Source organism: Nasonia vitripennis, chromosome 4, assembly GCF_009193385.2.
Source record: "Nasonia vitripennis strain AsymCx chromosome 4, Nvit_psr_1.1, whole genome shotgun sequence".
In the NCBI taxonomy this organism is placed as follows: Eukaryota; Metazoa; Arthropoda; class Insecta; order Hymenoptera; family Pteromalidae; genus Nasonia; species Nasonia vitripennis.
Window position 1 is genome coordinate 23,955,556 of NC_045760.1, and position 22,490 is coordinate 23,978,045.

At 33.9% G+C, this 22,490-nt stretch overlaps 1 protein-coding gene across 6 annotated transcripts in view; it reads right to left on the reverse strand.

Moving 5' to 3' along the window:
• The window catches only part of LOC103317603 (nuclear receptor subfamily 2 group E member 1), a 628,264-nt gene that overhangs the window by 106,369 nt on the left and 499,405 nt on the right, over positions 1-22,490 (reverse strand). For 5 of the 6 annotated variants that reach the window (XM_031928793.1, XM_031928792.1, XM_031928790.1 and 2 more), the window contains one exon: positions 11,495-11,731. The exons of the other annotated variant lie outside the window; for it this stretch is intronic. In XM_031928793.1, coding sequence (XP_031784653.1) covers positions 11,495-11,731 — 237 coding nt within the window. The remainder of the gene's footprint in view (positions 1-11,494; positions 11,732-22,490) is intronic. 6 annotated transcript variants of the gene reach the window in all.

Below are 22,490 nucleotides of genomic sequence, written 5' to 3' on the forward strand. Positions count from 1 at the left end.
AGTCATTCACTCTCTGATGCACCAACCAGGCCGATAAAATGAACTACTGATCTCATCTACCGACCAATCGTCCGGATACTTAGTATGCAACGAGCATAGCGCTCTCGAAAGGTTTATCCTCTCTCCAAATAGAATATCAGTTTGCAATCTTCTGTACATTATGCACAAATATATAAATGATTCTCTTCTATATTTCATGGACAGGGCTGCTGATCGCTATCTTGACTGAGCCGGTAATACATAGATGTGGACGTGAGACGGTTCCTTCCGAAGCATCTCTTAATTGCATAGACCATTCATCATCACCCGTAGTGTCGGATGATCCTTGGTCATTCACTACATTCGTCGGGTGTGCTTATATCTTCCCTGAAAACTACTCGGGCTCAGAACTTACACGCGGTTCGCGGCTAACCGAACCGTTTCAACACACTAATTTAAGTATGGCACAAAGTTTAATTGGCCAGAAATTTGACCCTTTAAGCAATACGTTTAAAACATTGTTTGAACATCTAATTATGAAAGATAGGATTTACATATACTTAGATCCTTGTCATATGCTTAAATTAATTAGAAACTTTTTAGGAGACCATGAGGTGATAAAAATGCAAAATGGCACAATAGAATGGCAATATTTAGAAGAGCTTCACAAATTACAAGAAAACAATGGTTTACATCTGAGTAACAAACCTCGATCTTGACATTTATATTATAGAAAACAGAAAATTAAAGTAAGATTAGCCTCTCAAATGTTTAGCAAATCAGTTGTGGATGCACTAAAATTATTAAAAGATCATCTGCGAATTTCTTATTTTAATGACTGTCAAACTACAATAGATTTCGTAAATAATTTTAACGACTTATTTGATATTTTCAACTGTAAAAATTTGAAACACATAGGTTTTAAAAGGCCACTAAATTCTCTTAATAAAGATACTATTTTTGATAAGTTAAACTTCTGCAAACAATATATATTACAACTTAAAAACGCAGATGGAGTTTCTTTTTTACAAACAAGAAGTTTACTGGTTTTCTTGGCTTCCTTGTATGCATAGAAAGTTTAAAAAATATGTATGTAAATTTATGTGAAAAACTATTTGAATGATTTTGTCATTCATTCCGACGTATAAAATGTGTCAAGATCATTTGGAGTTGCTGTTTGGATGTATACGTGTACATAATGTATGTAACGATAATCGAACTGCAAGACAGTTTAAAGCAGCATTTAACAAATTATTAGTACATTACGAGATTCGACCTTCTGAAAATGGCAATTGTCTACCATTAGAAAATATAAGTATATTGCATGTCAATAGTAGTGATAAAAAGCAGATTATTTTAATCAATGTCACAACACCTGAAGTTAATCGTTTTGAAGTGAGAGATACAACAGTTGAAAAGCAAAGAGTAGAACAGCGAACACGAGCATTACAAGAGCATCCATACGTTTTAGATCCAAGCACAATATCACCATACTCTAATTATGTGATAACTTATATTGCGGGTTTCGTAGTAAGCAAATTAATGCAAAAACTGGAGTGTATTGAATGCTGAAATGCTGTTATAGAATCAGAAGAATGAATTCGTAGTAACGGCAGTGCATTAATTACTATAAAGAGTGGAGGTAATTCAACATATCATTTCAAAGATGTAATTCAAATTTGTACCAAAGCAGAAAAAAATGTGAGATAAGCTATGAAAGAAAGTGGTGTAAAGTTACTTTTAAAAAAATTCTCCGAAGATTTTTTAGTTACTACTTCGATGATTCAGATTATAAATTTTAATATTTTTATATTAATAACTTCTTCAAATACACATATCCGGGATCAAAATTTTTAGAAACTCACTCTGCAAGATTCATAGAATCAATGCTCAGAAAATATATTAAAACAAGGCTCTATTTCATTGGGAAAAATACAATAGATCAAAGTATTAGCAATAGACAACTTTTTACAAAGCTTACTCAACAATCTGAACAATAATAATAAGGCTACTATGATTCTATACAATAGAGCGATTTTATTTATGTAATACACATATGAGTATATTATAATGTAGGATGATAAATTTTACGTCGTTAAGGGGATGTCGGCGCAAAAACTTTGCAAATCAGCTACGGGGTATTTTGTATTTCCAAACCTCTAGAAAAACAGAAAGTCCGATCAAATTTTTCTTTTGGTAGAACGATACATTAAACTTAACACTACGGCCCTACAACTCGCTTTTCATTTGCAAGCTTTGTTTAAAAAGTTTTATGTAAAATTAGATTTTAAGGATGGCGTTGCAATCGCATGAGTACGACGAAGTACGCGTAAACATCTGTTTGTATTTTCAAGAATTTAGAAAAACAAAAGGTCCGATCGAAATTTTTATTGAGTAGAACGATTAATAAACTTAACAGTACGGCGCTACAGACTCGGTTTATCATTTGCAAACTTCTTAGAAAAGTTTTATGTTATAGAAAAACAGTGTTTTTTGGGAAGACATCCCCTTAATGTTTGTCGATAATATATGAAGTTAGTAGAAATTATAATTTGTTCATACTTTTTGTGTATATGCTATTGAAATATAGAATTTTTTTATTAAACATATTTAACAATGCAAATTTGTGATCAAATGAGTATTTTTGATTGAATACGTTATAGTCCGAGAGCCCGTGACAGAAATGCGTGACTCCTTTTATTACACATGGGAAACTGTTTTTCGAAGATGGCATATCTCTCTAATTCAGAAATGCTCGGTCAAGCATGAATTTAGTCGTGCAACGCTTCACTAGGGTATATTATAATATTTTGATTTTTAGCTAAAATCATTACTACTGAAATTTTTAGTATGTATTGTTGCCATACCAAATTGCACAAAAAAGTTGGTCTGGCAGATTGTAAGCGGTTCTAAATGGGTCTGGCAGTCGGAAAACCTTGTCGAAAAAATGAAGTAGTTTGACTGAAATCATCCTTACTGAAACTTTTTTGTAAACAATATATAGTATATAATGTCACAAAAATTTGGTCTGGCAAAGTTCGAGTGGTGATAAATCGGTCTGGCAGCCGTTTAAAAAAGCGAACACATCACGCCCTCACTAGGTGTGATTATAATCCTGCTTTTTATCGGAAGAAGAAAAACCGTTCTTTTGGTATTCTTCGACGTTCTGAACAATATATCAAAGCGTGCAACGACATAGGCAATTATCCAAACTGCGACAAATCAACAATGTTAATTTTGGAGGAATTTGTATGCCGAATGTATGGATCAAAACAGATAAATTTGGCCAATAAAATGCGATTGGCATTATTCTCTGAAACGTACAAGTTCATGGATAAGGATGAATTATTTCATGTAAACGCGAAGAACTTTGATGCATCTGTGTTACCACTATGCCAATCGGAACTCTGTCAACATTTCCTCAGAACAGCCTACATCGCAAACGTTTGGAAAAATGCACATTTGCAGTGTCCTATTACAATGTCTCCGACTGAGTATGGTAGGAAAGAACGCGACGGAATGTACAGCTTCAAATAGTTTGAAGGCGATCAGTTGCCAGAGAAGGTAGACGATATTGCACTGCAAGAAGACAGGAGCAACGATGCTATAGGTATTGCACTTATTTTTTATAATATATAATGTAGTGAAATTTGTATTGTAAATACTCAATATTTTACTTATTAATAGATGCTGCTTTAGAAAATCCCGATGACTCGCTTGAAAATGTCGAAAGACAAGAAGATGACAATGTTTCCGAAGAATCGAGCGATGATGACGATGACGATGATATTAATGATATTGAAGATTTAAGTTAATGTTCCACAGCGATTTATGAAAATTCATCCGATGATAATGATTAATCATCAAAATGATATATTTTTATAATGTAGATATTAATTAGTAGTTGCATGAATTAATGAAATCATGTGTTTGTTATATTCTAATTATTTAATTGTTCGTTAATTATAATACTAATATACATATAGTATCACAAAATAATATATATATATATATATGATTTTTTTGGATACTCTAACATGGCCGTGGTGAGTGGACGTATGTTTTTGAGTGAATGGTGTGAAGGCGATTAGCCGCGGATATATTGAGGACAAAATAAAGGAAAGCGATAGAAAGGTGAAAGGAAGGAAGCTGAACAAAAGGAATAATAAAGATAAGTTAGTTAAAAATAAGGAGAGAAAGGAAAGAATGAAATAACGAGTAATAATTGAGGTTAGAATAGAGGAAGAGAGAGAAAGAGCGAGAGAGAGAGTGAGATAGAGGGGGGGGGGGGAGAGAGAGGTAGGAGTCAGGGAGGGAGAGAGAGTATGAGTAAAAAGTCCTTAGGGAAACCACCAGTAGAGTCCGATATAGAGAGAATAGAGAGGATCAACGAAGTGATTTTTGGAACACATCTGGAAGGTGAGTCTGCAACAGAAGAGGAGGAAAGAAGCGGAACAGCGAAATGGTATACTCCCAAACAAGAAAAGAACACAGATAGTAAATCTACAGGGAGAAATAAAAAGGAGGGCAAAAAGGGAAGGGGAAAAGGGACAAAACCACAACTAGATAGGAAATCACAAAGTGTAATTAACCTAATAGGAGGACTGATTCTAAAAAGGAAAAGGAAAGAAGCAGAAGAAACAGAAGAAAAATTTGAAAAAATTAAAGATAAGGACACACCGGAAAAAAATAAAAAGAAGAAAGAGGATGAAGAAGAGGGAAAACGCAAAGAAGAAGAAAAGAAACAGATTTTTAATAAAAGCAAGCTAATTGCAAGAACACCACCAAGCACACCAAGCACAAGTAAAGCAGCCAAAGATGGAGAAGAGAATCTGGAGAAAGAAGACAATAAGGAAGAGGAGAGAACTGAAAAGATAGAAGAAGAGCAAGAGATGGAAAAGACACTGAAAGAGATCCTTGAGAAAATGAACAAGGACGGTGAAGCAAGAGAAAGAGCAACAGAAGAGGCCAAACAAAGAGAAGAAAGATGGGAAAAAAGACTTGAAGAAATGAATAAAAAAGCTAAGGAAAGCGAAAAAAGGTTTGAGGAAACAATCCTAAGGATGGAAAAAGAAAGAGATAAGGAAGATAGCAGAAGAAATAAAGAAAAACAAGGAGGAGGAGGAAGCCAGGAAAAAGATAAAAGAGGAATTAGCGCAGCTGAAGGCAAAGCAAAAACAAGCCGGAGCAGAAGGAACAGAAACCACAGGAGAATGGATAAAGAAAATAAAAGATATAGAAGAAGCAGTCAAAGCGATGAAAGAGCAGGAAGGAGTAAAAGATAAAAACAACAACGATCATTTAGAAAACAAGGTAGGGATACAGGAAGAGAGAAGATGGAAACAAGTGGACTGGATATCGGAAAAAGATGAAAGAGAAAAAATAAGGAATAATATAGTCATAAGGGGACTGGAAACAGAAAATGGAGTGAAGGCAGAAGAAGTACAAGTCTGGATAAAAGAAAAACTCGGAACAGAGGTGGAGGTGAGGAAGTGCTGGATCACCCGAGGTAAATACCCCAAGATTGGAGCAAAATTGGGAAACAAAGAAGAGAAAGAGAAGGTGATGGAGAATAAGAGAAAACTAGAAGAAGGAATATACATAGACCACGACTCAACATGCAAAGAAAGAAGAAACAAACAGATCGTGATAAAGAAAAGCAGAGAAGTGGTAAAAAAAGGAGAAAAGGCAAAGATAGGATATAATAAATTTAAGATAGGAAACATAGAATGGTTCTGGAACGAGAGAAATGAATAATGGTTTCGAAAAGAAAATGGAAAAACAGAGAGAGAAGGAGGAAGGAAGAAGGAATAAGAGAGGGAAGGAGACAGAAATAAAATCTGGTGGAACATAGCAGGGATAGGGAAAATGAAAGAAAAAGACTGGAATACGTCAAGGAATTCAACATTATAGGGTTAACAGAAACATGGGTAGAGGAGAAAAACAGCAAAATATGGGAAAACAGACTAAAAGGATATGAAATCAGGACGAAAGCGGCAAAGAGGTCCCACCAAAAAGGGAGAGCAAGAGGAGGGGTAGTAATCAGATGATAACAGCAAAAATCGGAAAAGGAAATGAAAAAGTAAGAGTGGGAGTAGTATATATGAGAGAGGAAATAGGAAAAAATTGGGAGGAGATAGAAAAGATATGCGAGGAAGAAAAAGAAGGAAAAATAATAATAGGAGGAGACTTCAACGCAAGAACAGCCGAAAAAGGAGAAAGAAACCTCACAACAAGAAATCAAATAAACCTCACAAATGGAAATTGGATCATTTTCCGGTAGAACTGAGGATGAAAATGATGAAAAAGATAGAAACGGAGGAAGAAGAACTAATAACGGACTGGACAGAAAAAGGAATAGAAGAATATAGAGACTGGCTAGGGAAAGCAAAAGAACAGGAGAACAAGGAAATAAATAGGGGGATAACGTTGATGAATACGGGATATAAAATATATGCAAATATAATTGAAAAAAACTGAGAGCTGAACTGGAGGAGAAGAAGGTTCTAGATGAAACACATATGGGATTTAGAGAAGGAAGAGGCACAGTGGATGCGATATATATAGTAGAAGCCATAGTAGAGAAAGAAATAAAAAAAGAAAAAGGAAAGGTGTTTTTATTCTTCGCTGATATGAGAGCGGCGTTTGACAAACTAAAAAGAGAGGAGATATGGAAAAGAAAAAAGTAAAAGATAAGTAAATAAGGAAAATAAAAGAAATATACAAAGATACATACAGCAGAGTTAGAATTGGTAAAAAAGGACAGGAAGTTCAAAACGGAAAAAGGTGTGAGACAAGGGTGCCCACTCAGTCCGGCGCTATTCAACATCGCATTTGCAGACTTAGAACAAGAAATGAAGAAAGTACAGGAAGGAGGACTAATATTAGGCAACAAGAAAGTATACTCAATAGAATACGCAGATGACATAGTGTTAATGGCAAATAACGAAGAAGGAATGAGGAAAATGCTGAAGAGATTTAAGAAGTACATAGAAAAGAAAGGACTGGAACTGAACGTAGAAAAGTCGAAAATAATGAGATGTAGAAAAGGGGGAGGCAGTAAGGGAAAGATAACATTCGAATGGGATGAGAAAGAAATCGAGGAAGTTAAAAGTTTCACATACCTGGGGTATGAGCTGAAATGTAACAATAAAGAAGAGGAACAGATAAAGAAAGTAAGAGGGGAGGCAAACGCAGCACTAGGGGAAATATGGAGTATAGGGGAAAAGCTGTTCAAAAAAAGCTGGCACCTGAGGATGAAGCTCTTCGACTGCCTGGTAAAATCGCTGATACTGTATGGAGCTGAAATCTGGGGGTGAAAAGAATATAAAGAAATAGAAAGGATTCAAGACAAGTACATGAAATGGATATTAAAAGCAGATAGGAACACCCCAAGACACGTTTTAATGTTAGAAACAAGAAGAGAAGGTATCGCGGTTAAGGCAGGGAAAAGAGCGCTAAAATATGAAGAAAAACTAAGGACAGCAGAGGAAGGGACGCTATTAAAAGAATGTTGGAAGGAGCTACAGAAGGAGGCGAGAGGACAGCAGAGAGTAAGAGAAGACGCGAATTTTAGGAAAAAATATCTGGAAGGTAGAGGAATCTCACTCCAAGATATATGGAAAAGATGGAAGAAGGACCAGTATGGCCCGATTTAGAACAGATAAGCAAAGATATAGAATGACAGCAGTGGAATGAAAAAATGGAAAAATCAGAATACGCAAAAGAAATAAAGAAAGTAATAGAAAACTACGGAGAAACACCAGAGTGCCTCAAAAAAGGAGGAAAAAATAAAAACAAAGAACTAGAGACGTAGTCAAGATTTAGACTGGGGAATGAAACGAGATCAAATAAATACTGGACAGAAGAAGAAAACAGAAAATGCAGAATATGTAGAGAAAAAATGGAGACGGCAAAACATACAATGGCAGAGTGTGAAAATACAAAAACGGAAGGAACATAACGGATAAGGAAAAGAGCGGAACGGAACGAAGAAGAAGAGGAAAACGGATCGCAAGGAGCGGAGCAGGTGGGTCAAGCACAAGCAATTTAAGAACGCACAAAAGAGGGGAGGTGGCAACACGAGGCGAAGAGAAAACGAACAGGTTAGAAAGCTGAGAAATAGAGAAACATAAAGAGGGAAAGAAAACAAAGAGGAAATAAGTAAAAAGGAAGATGAGTGAAACGAAAAAACTGGAGGAGAGACTTGAATGGGCTCTAGAAAGGATACGGGAGCTGGAAATCTGGTGCTAGAATAGGACAAGGAGGAAAGAAGAGGAAAAGAGAAATGGTGGAAAGAGCTCAAGATGAAGGACGAGGCAATTAGAGAATTGAGAAAAAGAATAGAGAAATTGGAAAGCAAGGACACAGAAGAGGACACACAAGGAAGCAAGGAAAAGATAACAACAATAGAGGAAAGTGAGGAAGAATCAGAAAGAGATTAGAAAGAAAGAAAGAGACACGAAAAGTCGCTGTTCATCAGGAAAGGACTATACTGGAGACAGATAGGTAAGAGAGGTAAGAGAGTGGATAAAAAAGAAAATAGGAGATGAAGGGTGGTGGGCAGAAAATGTTAACGAAAGCATGCTGAGGATAGATTTTGAAGAGGTTAAAGGCAGAAGGAAATTATGGAAATGGAGATGGGTGGCAAGAGTGCAAAACTTTTTGGACGAGTGGCTAAGCCTAAAGGAAAGGGAGGGCAATTCCACCTGATAAAGATGGCAAGAGAGTTAGAGGAAAAGAAGACGGAAAAAGGTGAGAAACTTAAGATATGATTAGAAAACAAAAGGATTAAGATCGGAGAAGAATGGTTCAAATGGAACAGGAAAGAAGGAGGGCTAAAAAAGATCACAGAAGAAGAAGCAGATGAAGAGCCGTTAATAGAGAGTTGGAAAGAAGCGATGCTGTACGAGATGAGGATGCAGGAAAAAAAGAAAAAAAGGAGGTAGAGAAGAAAGAGATGAAAATGCAGGAGTCAGAAAGAGTAGAACAAGAAAGGAAAGAAATGGAACAAAAAAAAGAATAAGAACACGCAGGGAGAAGCAGAAGAGAAAGGAAAGGAAGAGATAAAGAAAGTGACAAGCGTCAGCAGAAAAGAGGAAAAAGAGGAAAAGACGAAAAAGACAGAGAAGGAACAGAGAGAAGAAGAGAGGAAGGAAGATAAAAAAAAGAAACCCTAGATAAATGAAGAGATAAGAGAAGAAAAGCGAAGAGCGAAGAGAGTACACCACACGAACAAGTACACTGACACACACACACACACACACACACACACACAAAATACACACAAACATTATGAAAATGAAAAGGAGAGAGTAAAAAGTAAATGCAAATAATTAAAATTAAAATATCTCATGTAAAACTTTAAAGTTGAATAAACAGATTTATATATATATGTATATATATATATATATATATATATATATATATATATATACATATACATATATATATATATATATATATATATATATATATATATATATAATATTAGCAATAAAAATTTAAAATATACTGAAAATAATTTGTTCTGTGCTACGAGCTGTTGCTGCGGCCTCTATAATATAGCAGTGTCGCGCGGCGTGTATACGTGTTCGTTCTTTTACGGCTGCCAGACCGATTTATCACTATTTAAAGTTTTCCAGAGCAAATTTTTTTAACGCTATGCATTACATATTGTTTGTACAAAAAGTTTCAGAAATAATGATTTCAGCCAAATTACTTTGTTTTTTCCACAAGGTTTCCCGACTGACAGACTCATGTAGAACCGTTTACAATCTGCCAGGCCAACTTTTTTATGCAATTTGGTATGACAACAATACATACTATAAATTTCAGTAATAATGATTTTAGCCAGACATTTTTATTTCAGACTTGTTTCCGACTTTTTAGCGGAGCTATGCACCGTTTGTACGCTGCCAGCCTTGGATTATTTTTATTCATTAGTTAAAAACAGTCAAATAACAAAAGAATATTTGTAATTAAATTGGCCGAATTTTTATGTCGCGGGCTCTCGGACTCTTAAGGCAGAGTATCTACTTACGTTCACGCGGAAAGTAGGAGCCCGGAGCTCAAAAAGCAAAGCAGTGTCTGCTTGGCACATGTACACAAGCAGCGCTTTCTTGTGTCGAGCACATCGACACGAGCTATCTTTCGATGTATGCTAACCGAACGCAAGAACGGCGAAGAAGTAGGGAGGGCTTCCCCTCATTTTCAGACTCACTTTCCAGCATAAACGCACCGTTTCTCTATACTAAGTCCGTGGAGGCGTAGTATAGTCGTACGTTGAGAGAGAGAAAGAGAGAGAGAGATCCCTGCGGCTTGCCCCCACTTCGAGCGCTGCGAAAGAAAGAGAGGAAGAAAGCGCACTATAGCAAAAGTGAGAGCGTGCACTATAGCAGAAAAGTCTCGGATTTCGGTCTCGGTCGGATTATGTCGTTTTTTCCGCCTAGCCCCCATCCACTAAACGCGCGATAAGAAACTTACTTTCAATAAAACAAAAGAAAATCCGTATAATAAATAGATGTGGTTATAAATTTTGTAAAATATTGTGTATACTTTGGTATGAACAATGACCAAGCTTTATGCACCATGACAGGCGCCATGTTAGACTCCCCATGTGTGGGATTCTCCTGACGTGGGACAACGCCAGGCATACACACTAAAACTCCACCTCTTATTGGGCCGCGAAGACATCTTTCAGTCCAGTGAGGGCAGTCAAAAAACGTATTTTTCATTATTTACATCCCGGTGTTTCTACTCTGTTCATCGCGGAAAGGTACCTCCTAAAATATTCGTGACCGGAGAGAAACTAGGTAATATAGAAATTAACCTCCCCCCATTTTTTGTTTACCCACAGTCCTACTTCTTTGATGAGGGTCCTAGTCCACCTGGGCTTTAAGCATTTCGATCAACTAGTTTGCCATTTGCGCATTGTTGTTTCTCTTTCTTCTGCAGTCATTGAGATACTATCTAATATTTTGCGGGCCTCGTAGATCCGCTTGCGTTCAGTCGCAAGAAGAACCATGGGGATTACAAGGCATCAAGTACGTCGGTCCATCTTCCCAAATTGAACGCGTTTTTTACGTTTAGCGTTATCAGAACTACGATGTCTCTATTTGCGTGTCTAACCTCTTTCACCTTTTTTATCGCGTCTGTTACCTCTCTTATCGCCCCTATGGCTGATCGCCTCTTTCTGAAGCCATACTGCTTATCGGAGATGTCTTCCGCTCGCGTACAGCACTTAGTATTCGCAGTTTAATTAGTGTTTCTCCCGTCTTTTTCATTGTGTCTAAGAGACTTAGAAGTCTGTAAGAGGTATCGGCGCCAAGCTCTTTTTTCGGCTTTTCAATGAGCACAAGTCTCGCTCTTTTCCACCGCAAGCTAAAAACTTCCTGCGCCAGACACTAATTGTACATCTCTAAGACTAGCTCAGGCCGTTGCGATGCAACTCCCTATGTATTATTATACGCATAATTTTATAGTATTTTATGCTAGAACAACTTTAGGATAATACCTTAATAGTAATAAGTTCGCGAATTGCTTCATTATCTTGTGTTTCTTTGTATACGTTTTCGTTATCTAATAATGATATAAGATTCCATGATTTCGACCATTGAGCAAGATGAATGAGAAATAACTGAGCCCATGTTCCTTCCAGTAACATACGCCGATCATTCTCTGTTAGATCTTGAAAAGGCGTTATATCTTTTATCCATTGTACAACCATAAACAATAATTTGGCAGTGGTTTCCTATAAAAATAAACATAAATTTTAAAATATTTTGTTGAAATTAGATCAAAATAGGGGCTGCTACAATCATGATTTACAAGGTAAAAGCAGTGAAAAATAAAAATGTGAGTTACTCTTACAAGCCCTAATCTGGTTAGAGATTCTAAGCCCGAAGCTAATCCATTTTATCAAGGGGCGTGACATGGTACTGGCAAGTACAAGTATATCAAGGGGCATAACAGCGCACTAGCAAGTAAAAGTACACGACAGAACGAGATGAAAATCGCTGCCCTTCTGTACTTTGAAATGGGGCTGTCTGACCTTAACGGAAATTTCTCCGATGCATTTACATCATTATTGGTGCACCTATACCCGTTACCTCGCTATCTACTTGATAGCTATTCACTATAAAATCTTTCTTGAGGAAAAAGATTAATCAAGCACTTATTTACTAAATTCTTACAAATTAAAAAAATAATTTGTATCATTTTCTAATATAATTTGTAACGGGGTGTAAATTCGATCAACGAATAACTTTCTGTTGTCAAGAATACTTGCAATTTACGCAATATTCTATCTTAAAAGACTACTGATAGAATATATTCCGTTTATTAAAAAGAAATGACATACTTTTATTATTATAATAACTTTCCACTACCCGGTATCTCGGACCTATCTACACTATATTAAAACACTAAAATGAGCAATTATGTAAAAATTCACCGGAACTAGTAAATCATTCTGGGATCATAATTATTTTATGTTAAATATGTAGTACAAACATAAATACATAATTCTACTGAAAAAAAAACAGAATTAAGTACACGTTTTCGATAAAGAATGGTTCACAAAAAGTGACTGGGTCATAAAACATTTCACATAAATTACATATAGGTATAAAATAATGATAAATATTTATATTTATGTGATTTTTTTTTGGTAGTTGATAAGACAAAGTATATGTATGTATACGTATATCAAAAACACAGTAAGATTGGTCCAGATTTGTCGGATGCTGTAAATGATGATCTTTTTAGAGAAATATGGCAAATATGTTTATTTGTATTTAAAATCTGAATTATTTTTAAGTCATATGCGCCACATAAATACATAGGTATGTTTCACATTTATCATCAGTAGTGATCTTAAGATTCGGTCCAGATGAAAGGGATGCTGCGAATAATCATTTGTTCAGATATGCCTGTTTTTGTAAAAAAACCTGGAAATGATACTATTGTAAATGATTATTTATATTAACCCATTAAAAACCAGGCAAAACCTGGCAGAGATATCGAGAAACGAACTGTGCCATCCTTTGCATAACGAAAAAAAACCCGTGTTTTTTCTTTTGTCGATCACAATTGTTTATAACAAATTATTTAAACAAATAACCTAAAATGTTGTAATTTTGCAAAACAGAATGCGGATATCGATTCTACGGGCAAAAACACGACAAAAACCTATGTAACGTTTTTTTGTCAGAGTTCAATTTGTTAGTGTAAAATAAGGATAAACAATCGTGCGCAAAGTAGTAAAAGTTTCAATAAGTTTCCGAGCTATGAACTCAATTATGGCTCATTGCCGTGATCTTCTTTGTGTTTTCTGCAAATAGGTTTGCAACATTTCGTACAGAACCATTCAGTTCTCGCCGAACACGTACCTATCCCGCATTTTTTCATACTTCCTTGTTTCATGATGTGTTCTGAAGAATTTTCAGGCTTCCTCTTTTCCCTGGGAATACGTACTGATGATAGCTTCTGAATGTAATATTCACAAACTTCTTGAACAATATCTTTGGAACCTTTCTTTTCATCCGGATGGAGTTTATTGTAAATCACCGTAGCGTTCGCTAAAGATGCTTGAATAAGTCGCATAAAAAGACACCATGTCCATTTTTTACCTCTTATCGAAGGCATCAGAGCATTACAGTGTTGATCGTGGAGATCGACACCACCCATGTGTTGATTGTACATGAAAAAAGAATGAGGGAAAAGAATGGAATTTTTCGACAATTCCTGCCATCTTTGCATTGCCACTTTCGGTTCATTCCCATATTTAGTTGAGAGAATCGATACGGGTTTGGAATCTATTACCGTAATGAAATTCAACCCTGAATTTGCTTCATGCTTAGAAATAGTGGTTCCTCTTTCAGCTTTTTTTGGCATTTCGACCTTCTCTTTCACACGATTCTGCCGGACAGTGCCTGTTGATGATAAACCATTCTTCTTCAAATGTATCATTAGGTCTGGATTAGAGAAAACGTTGTCAAAGTACACGTGGTACTTACTCAAATCTTCTTTTTCGGTTCCTTCTAACAAAGTAGAAAGTAATTGTATTACTACTCTTGAACCCAATCCAACAGAAGCTAAAACATTTTGTGTGTTATTCCCTGATTTACCTGTGTAAATATCGAGGTCATAGATGTATCCATCAGAAGAACAAAGTGCCCATATCTTTATTCCAAACCTGATAGGCTTATTCCTGATACACTGCTTGATACCAAATCTACCGAAATATTTCACCATTACCTCATCTACCGATAGGTTGTAGTCGAAGAAACCGAATTGCATCCAATTCTCACGGAACATGTCATACATCGTTCTTACTTTCCAAACTTTGTCAGTTGGATATTCATCTTAATGTTTGTAAAATCGAATATTCTTCTTGATGGTAACAAATTTATTTCTCGTCATAAGTTCGGTAATGATTGGACACTCTAGGATTCGTTTTGTTGACCAATAATCATAAAGACGTTTTCTAGAATTGAAAATAGTAATCATTATGATTACAATAAATCTTTCTAGATCATTTTTAGACAAATCGAAATGATTCTCAGCAGTAGCTTCTACAACATGATTATTCATCGATTCCGAGAAGAATAACTCGAATAATTCTAAGGAATTTTTAAAAAACAATGGAGAAATAGCTGACAGATTGGAGTTGTCCTCGATATCAGGAGATATATTATCCAGAGTATCATCTTCCCAATCGTAAATATGATTCGGCTCCAACAATTTTTGAGTACTTGTGTAAGTACTTTTCACATGTTCGTAAGAACCTGTAGGAAGATCATGAGATGTTATATCTTCTTCTAGATCAATATCCGAATCTCCATCTGAACTTTCATGATCAGCAGGAACGAATGCTATATCGACATATTGATCTTCGTCAATGTCAGAATCCTCAACTAAATCAGGTAGATCTCTAACTCTCCGTCTCGAGATTATCAATTGCGTTATCGACACAGAATAATGTGATCTATTTTTATGAAAAGTTCTATTCCTAAAGTCTCGTTTCGAAAGATAATTTTTTTTTTCAATTGATGTACCACCGTTAGCATGCCACTCAAACGTGATCTCTAACACGGAAGGTTTTGAAAAAAAATAAGCTCATCCAATTGTAGCATGCAACACTACGGTATTCCGCAGGTCTACATCTACGACGGATGATTTACATGTGAAAAGTTTGTTCCTGTTTTAGACTAATAAATCGAACTTTGACAAAAAAACATTACATAGGTTTTTGTCGTGTTTTTGCCCGTAGAATCGATATCCGTAGTCAGTTTTGCAAAATTACGACATTTTGAGTTATTTGTTTAAATAATTTGTTATAAACAATTGTGATCGACAAAAGAAAAAACACGGGTATTTTTTTTTCGTTATGCAAAGGATGGCACAGTTCGTTTCTCGATATTTCTGTCAGGTTTTGCCTGGTTTTTAATGGGTTAATATTAGTAGTCATAAATTGACGTCATTATTTTCAACAGGGCTACTAAAATATTTAAAAATGACGTCACTTCTATGCCTATAAAATTTTTAAAATAAAAAAAATAACGTTATATTTCGTTCTAATTCCTCACAGAATAACGTCATTTCATAACATCATTTAATGACGTCATTATTTTTATAGGGATTGCGATTACTCAGCCAATCAATATAAATTAATGTTTTAATAATGTATTATTAGTAGCGATTGCTCAGCCAGGCAATATATGATTTATATTTTATTAATGTACTATTAATAGAGATAATCATTAACTACTACGTAAGTTAGATGTCAGTAATGTGCTATTAGTAAAGATACCTCAGCCAATAAATATATTATTTAAATTTTGGTAATGTATCATTAGTGACGATTATTCGATCAATCAAAAAAAAATTTTAATTTGAGTAATGTACATACAATTAGTGGAGATGACGCAGATTTTAGTAATGTTTTATAATTAATATAATTAATTTCTTAATATTTTAGAATAGACTATGTTTTTTGTGTAAATTTTCATTTCGTTGTTTAATTTTTGTTTTTCACATTCGTTATTTGTAATATTTATATTATTTTTGTATGCAGATTCATCATTTAAAACTTTTTAATTTCTCTTTTGATGTTGTTTTTGATAATGCAACATGTAACTGACCCTGATTAAATACTGGAGTAGATAAATATAAACCAACTTTGTCAAACGATTGGCCTTGAGATTTATTTACTGTCATAGCAAAGTTAAGTCTTATTGGAAATTGCCTTCTAACCATACCAAATGGTAATTCATCTAGTGATGGAGCTAAATCAATACGAGGTAATAATATTTGTTTATCGGAATATCTTCCGGTAATAATTTCTGCTGTAAGAACATATTGTTTTATATCTTTAATTATCTATCTTGTACCATTACAAAGACCACTGTCAATGTCCGAATTTCTTAAGCAACTAATTATTGCACCTTCTTTTAATATTAATTTATGTGGTGGCAATCCATTAGGTGTTAATGAATTCAAAAATTCTGTAGGTATCGTAATTGTTCAATTTGTCATCTGCGTCACTTTGGATTCGATCATCACTATAGTATATATAGTGGTCTCCATCTATTCTTTCAACTATACTTTCATTTATTTTTAGTACATTACAATTTAACGGTGACAATATCACTTTATTTTTTAATGTCGAATCATTAGGATCAATTTTATGTCCAAAAATTTCTGTCATTAAGGGGGCACACCACCTTTGAAATTAAAATCAAAATTTTTCATTAAAAATTGATAAATACTTACATAAATGAACCAAATTTTTATTACTATTCTTAGACATAATTACCTTTATTTTGATGGTTTTAGACCTTCTATATACCTTTATAATACCTACGTATAGTATAGAGTCCATAATTCACTTACCGTAAGATTCCAAAGGAACGAATGGCCCAAATGAGCTCAAACTCTAGGATATTGTTTAAAAGTACATTAGTTATAGTATGAATGAGGGGATTTGGTTTAAATTTCATAGAAAAAAAGTTACATGATAGTTATGTTAAAATTAATCAAAAATTGATAAAATCCCCTCATTCATACTATAACTAATGTACTTTTAAACAATATCCTAGAGTTTGAGCTCACTTGGGCCATTCGTTCCTTTGGAATCTTACGGTAAGTGAATTATGGACTCCATACTATACGTAGGTATTATAAAGGTATATAGAAGGTCTAAAACCATCAAAATAAAGGTAATTATGTCTAAGAATAGTAATAAAAATTTGGTTCATTTATATAAGTATTTATCAATTTTTAATGAAAAATTTTGAATTTAATTTCAAAGGTGGTGTGCCCCCTTAAATCATTTTCACAAATAAATTATTTTGGTATTTCTCTTATATTATTTTGTAATTCATATTTAATCATATTTTTGTCTTTACCAATGGCAAGTAACCAATTTTTAAATTTATTATTCGGATTTTGTAATCGTAGATTCTCACTTAATGATAGTCTTGAAAATTTTGACCATAAAAAACTCCTTTTTATACATGTTTCAAGGATTTTTGTTCTGTTTTTATGCTGTACTATAAGCATGGTTTGTCTAATTCACCAGATGTTACAATAACTTTCCCTGCAAAAGGAAGGTCATTTTTACGTATATCACCAAAACATTTATCAATTGCTTTAAAAGCATGTTTCGAAACCATTGATATTTTACCCTAAATTATAATTTTTACATTTTTAATATGTTCACCATATTTTGAATTAGGACAACTATTACACTTGTTTGTTCATTAATATTGAATGGTAATTTGAAAATACTATGGACAGTTTTATCATCAATCAAGTGGCGCGACAGTGCCACGAAGGCGAGTTTGAGAAGCAGACGAAGCCACGGCGCCCGTGCTACTATTTACTTCTATGTTGGGGTTCGCATTTTTCATTACAAAGAAATAAATGCGTTTCTTTGTTGTCTCTAATATATTTTGACTTATATCATGTTTCATTATGCCAAACTATGATTTTTAACAAAAATATTGATAAAAATAGCTACCTTTGATATAATACACGAGTGTGTCATTCATAAAATGCTTAAATAAAACCAAAAAATGTTAGGACCGTTAAGTTAGCCGCAATAAGTGTTAAGACCGTGAAGATGGCCGCACAGCTATATACAGATGGATATAGCTTTCTCATTGGTTTTCTGCATGCTCGCTGACATGTAGTTTTTAGTGTCTATGAGTAGAAATAATTCGAGGGCGGTGTCTAGGTGTACGTGGTGGCCGATGACAAGGTCTAGGTGGTGCGCTTCGTGATTTTTTATGTCTAGGTGTAGAAATAATTCGAGGGCGGTGTCTAGGTATACGGGGTGACTAATGACAAGGTCTAGGTAGTACACTTCGTGGTTTTTTGTGTCTAGGTAAATAAATGATACGCGGACGGATGTTTCATTTTGTTTATTGGTGAACAACCAAAATTTTATTTTTACGTATTAGAACGTCAAAAAAATACCACAAATACAATGAAACGGTCATGGCAAGTTACGTAGTAAGTATTTTGAGAGAAATATAGTAAACTTGACTTTGGTTGATTGATCTCAGTTCTTTTTATCTTTCAATTCGTTGCGGAATATATCAAACTCGCCGAACCTTTTACTTTTTTAAAAGTTTATTTTTTTTTAGAGTTTACCAGTCCAGGCCATTGCCATGAACGGAACATTCACTGAAATTAAATGTTTATCATCACGTTATGTAAATAACTTTTACTACTTCCCCCGAGACCATCGATAAAATAATATTTATTACCTATACTATTAATTGTAGCATTAATGATCAGATCTTATTTTTTTTGTTTTTTTTTTGATCGGTAGACAAAGAATTAATTAATGTTTCTAAATTTTCACCATCTTTACATACTTGTAATTCGTAATTTTATTTTTCATCATCGTAATTATTTTCAATACTAGATATATGGAAATCATTTAATCTCAACCCATGTAATAATAAAATACTTTCTATGTTTTTCAAAGGTCTTTGTTCTGCTTGAATTTTTGGTATTCGGGTCCATAAAGTGACTTTTATATTTATCGTATAATTCTAACGAATTAATAGGTCTTTGAAATACAAGAATGTATGCAAATAATTCACATATGGATTTTGGAAACTTGAATACTGCAGCTTTTGCCAAACATTTATTCCATTTTTCATCAGTACTAATAACATCTCTTGATATACAAGCATTTACATACTTATCATAAATAATTTTATCTACAGTACGTATATCCGCAAATGATTTTGCACCATTTTTTTTTTCATTAAAAATATAATGGTACGGAATTTCGTGATATAAATATTGCGTTACGTTTTTATCTTCTTTATTTAATTTAAACGAAGATGTCAATGTAGTATGGATATTTTTATAAATCATTTCGTGTTCACATCCTTCTTATAATAAACATATTGTTCATCTTCTTCATCAACAGCTTACCTTTTAATTACATAAGATTGCTCATGTAGTAAAAATTCCCATATGCGATATATAGCTTCAGGTGCACATACATATCTGGTAGAGACATGTTGTGATATTTCATCACATTTATATGTATCGTTATTTTCGTTTACATTGTCTTCATTACCTGAATTATGTTCATTTGCAAATTTAACAAGAGCTGTACCAGGACCTTTATGAAAATATTTGAACAAATATTTTGTAGCTTTAATCGTACTACATATTTCTACATTAATATGACATTCTAAAAGTAATAATAAATATGGATTATACGATACTACAAAACTATTATCTGCAATCCTATGTTTTAAAAACGTAATTTTACAATTATTTTTTCTTCGTCGTTAATAAGGGTAACCATCAGGATTATAGTGGGTTTGATTGGCATAAGGTTTAGGAAAATTTTTAGTATAACGTGTTTTATCTTTATTCATACAAACACAATTTATATTTTGTGATCCACAGGGACCGTGTATCATATTATTTTTTACTATATTGTATAATCTTGGATATTCATATTCATTTGGCACTTATGATAGAATCAATTTGATCAGTATCTCGAAATTTATCATTGGTATGCAATCATAATAACATATAAATAAAATAAAAACATAACCTATTAACTTTACCAAAAATATTATTTTTTAGTAGTTCGGTTTTTAAAATTTTAACTTTTTCATGAAAGACTCTTGAGATTAAATCAGGACGATCTATAGTGTTTTCATACGGTAATAAATTCTCTTGAATTTCTTTCCAATTTGGATTATATGTCATTGTTATAAAAATATCTGGTTTTCCGTCGACTTGTAGTTATGTCATTGAATCTAAATAATTTTGTTGTATTGATTTAGGACTACCTATATAAGATGATGGTAATATTACCATTTTTCCAATTCAAGAATTATCAATATTTGCCCGATTGGAAACGTAATCCATTAAACCTTTATACATTTCAGTTCTTAATTGTGCTTGGTGAGTACGTCAGTAATATAATCGACATCCTTCGATCCTTGTCCGAACAACAACAATGAATTGTTGTGATAAATTTTACAAATTCAAATAAGCATTAAAATCACCACGTATGCTTAATCTATTTGGATAAAACTGTAGTGTAGATACATTATTATTTTTATATTCTTTTTTTGTACATTTTAAATAAGGTTGCCTATCTCTAAAAATTAACTTAATTATCCACTGACTTTCAAAAATTGTGATCGAGTGTATGTTTTATGTTATAATTTTTTGCAAGAGACATAATATATTTATTACGATTCCTCGACTTCGGTAGGAATATTTGTAACAATAAAATGAAGTTTTATGCGTTTTTTTGTCTACGATCCAAGTGACGCAATTTATTTTTGTAAGCAAACATGTATTTAAATAATTAATTACTAAGCTTTGAATATTTAGTCAATGATGGACATTAAGGAACAATTTCTTCCTACGGTGACTTTCTTTATTTTGATGTTTGCTACCTCTGTGTTCTTTTTAGAAATGCATCAAGCAATATATATGCTTTGCCACAGGCTTTATGAATTTTCATCATTTTAGCACAAATTTATGGATATCTTCATTTTATACAGGGTGAGTCATTTTAATCTTTAATCTCAATTATCTTGTTGGCAAAGCATGCCAACGAAAAAAGTTTCGGATAAAAGTTTTAGGATTTTTCCCTGGCTATCTGATGATGACCTTGACAATGTCATTGAGCGTGACCTTCAAGGTCATTTGAAGGTCAAGTCGATTTTTTCAAATAGAAACCCCTACTTTTGGCACCAGAAATGGAAAGAGCGGGAAATTTTACGATTGAATATGACCTTGCCTTGACCTTGAATTCAATGGTCAAGGTCATTGGTCATGCCGATAACAGTACAACTGGTTAGCTGAACTCGAATGCATTCAAGGAGAAAATGTTACCCACAAAAGTTTTCAGTTTTCTCCCCGGCTGACGAATGGTCATCTTGACCCTGTCGTTAAACAGGATCTTCAAGGGCATTTCAAGGTCAAGTTGATTTTTTGAAATGGAAACCCCTACTTTTAGCCCCATAAATGAAAAGAGAGTGACATGCGTTCAAAAATGAAAAAATTTTCAATATTTCCAGAAATTTTCAATATTTTCTAAAATTTTCGTAATTTTTTCAGTTTTCAAAAATTTTCAAAGTCATTCCATTATTTTGTATTAGTGTCAATTTTCAAAATTCTTGATGTAGTTAAGTCATTCCATTATTTTGTATTAGTGTCAATTTTTGAGAGTGAACTACTCTTAACAGTTATGTAGATAGCAAATTAGTGCAGAAAAGCTTAATCGTGTTTTTTACTTCTTGTAAATCGATAATTATTATTGAAAAAAATCTGTTTCCCTGTTTACTGGTCTGTAACAAATTATTTTGATTTTGATCATGGCTGATTATGGTCCCAACGAAATCGTTGATATGATCATGATTTTGGGAGAAAGTCGAAATAATTATGCAGCAGCTGCCAGACTTTATGCTGAACGCTATCCCAATAGGAGACACCCAAGTAATGTTACTATTCAAACCTTAACTCAGAGAGCTCGAAATGGAGCTTTTGTTCGTCAACGCCGTCATCATGAATACGACGAAAACGATCCTCGTGTTATTACCATTCTAGCGATTATTCATCTTGATCCTCACATAAGTACTCGACAAATAGAAAGAGAAACAGGTATACCTCAATCAACAGCATCCCGAATATTGAGAGCGAGAAGATATCATCCTTATCACATAACATTAACACAACAGTTAACTCCAAATGATATGATTTTGCGAGTACGTTTTTGTCGATGGGCAATACGAATGATTCAACAAGATCAAGACTTTTTTAGGCACGTTCTTTTTTCAGATGAATCAACATTCAGAAACACTGGAGAATTGAATAGACATAATTGCCATTATTGGTCAGATGAAAATCCTCATTGGTTCAGGCCCATAGACAATCAACACCGCTGGAGTGTTATGATCTGGTGTGGAATCATCAATGGCTATTTGATTGGTCCTTATTTCTTTGAAGAG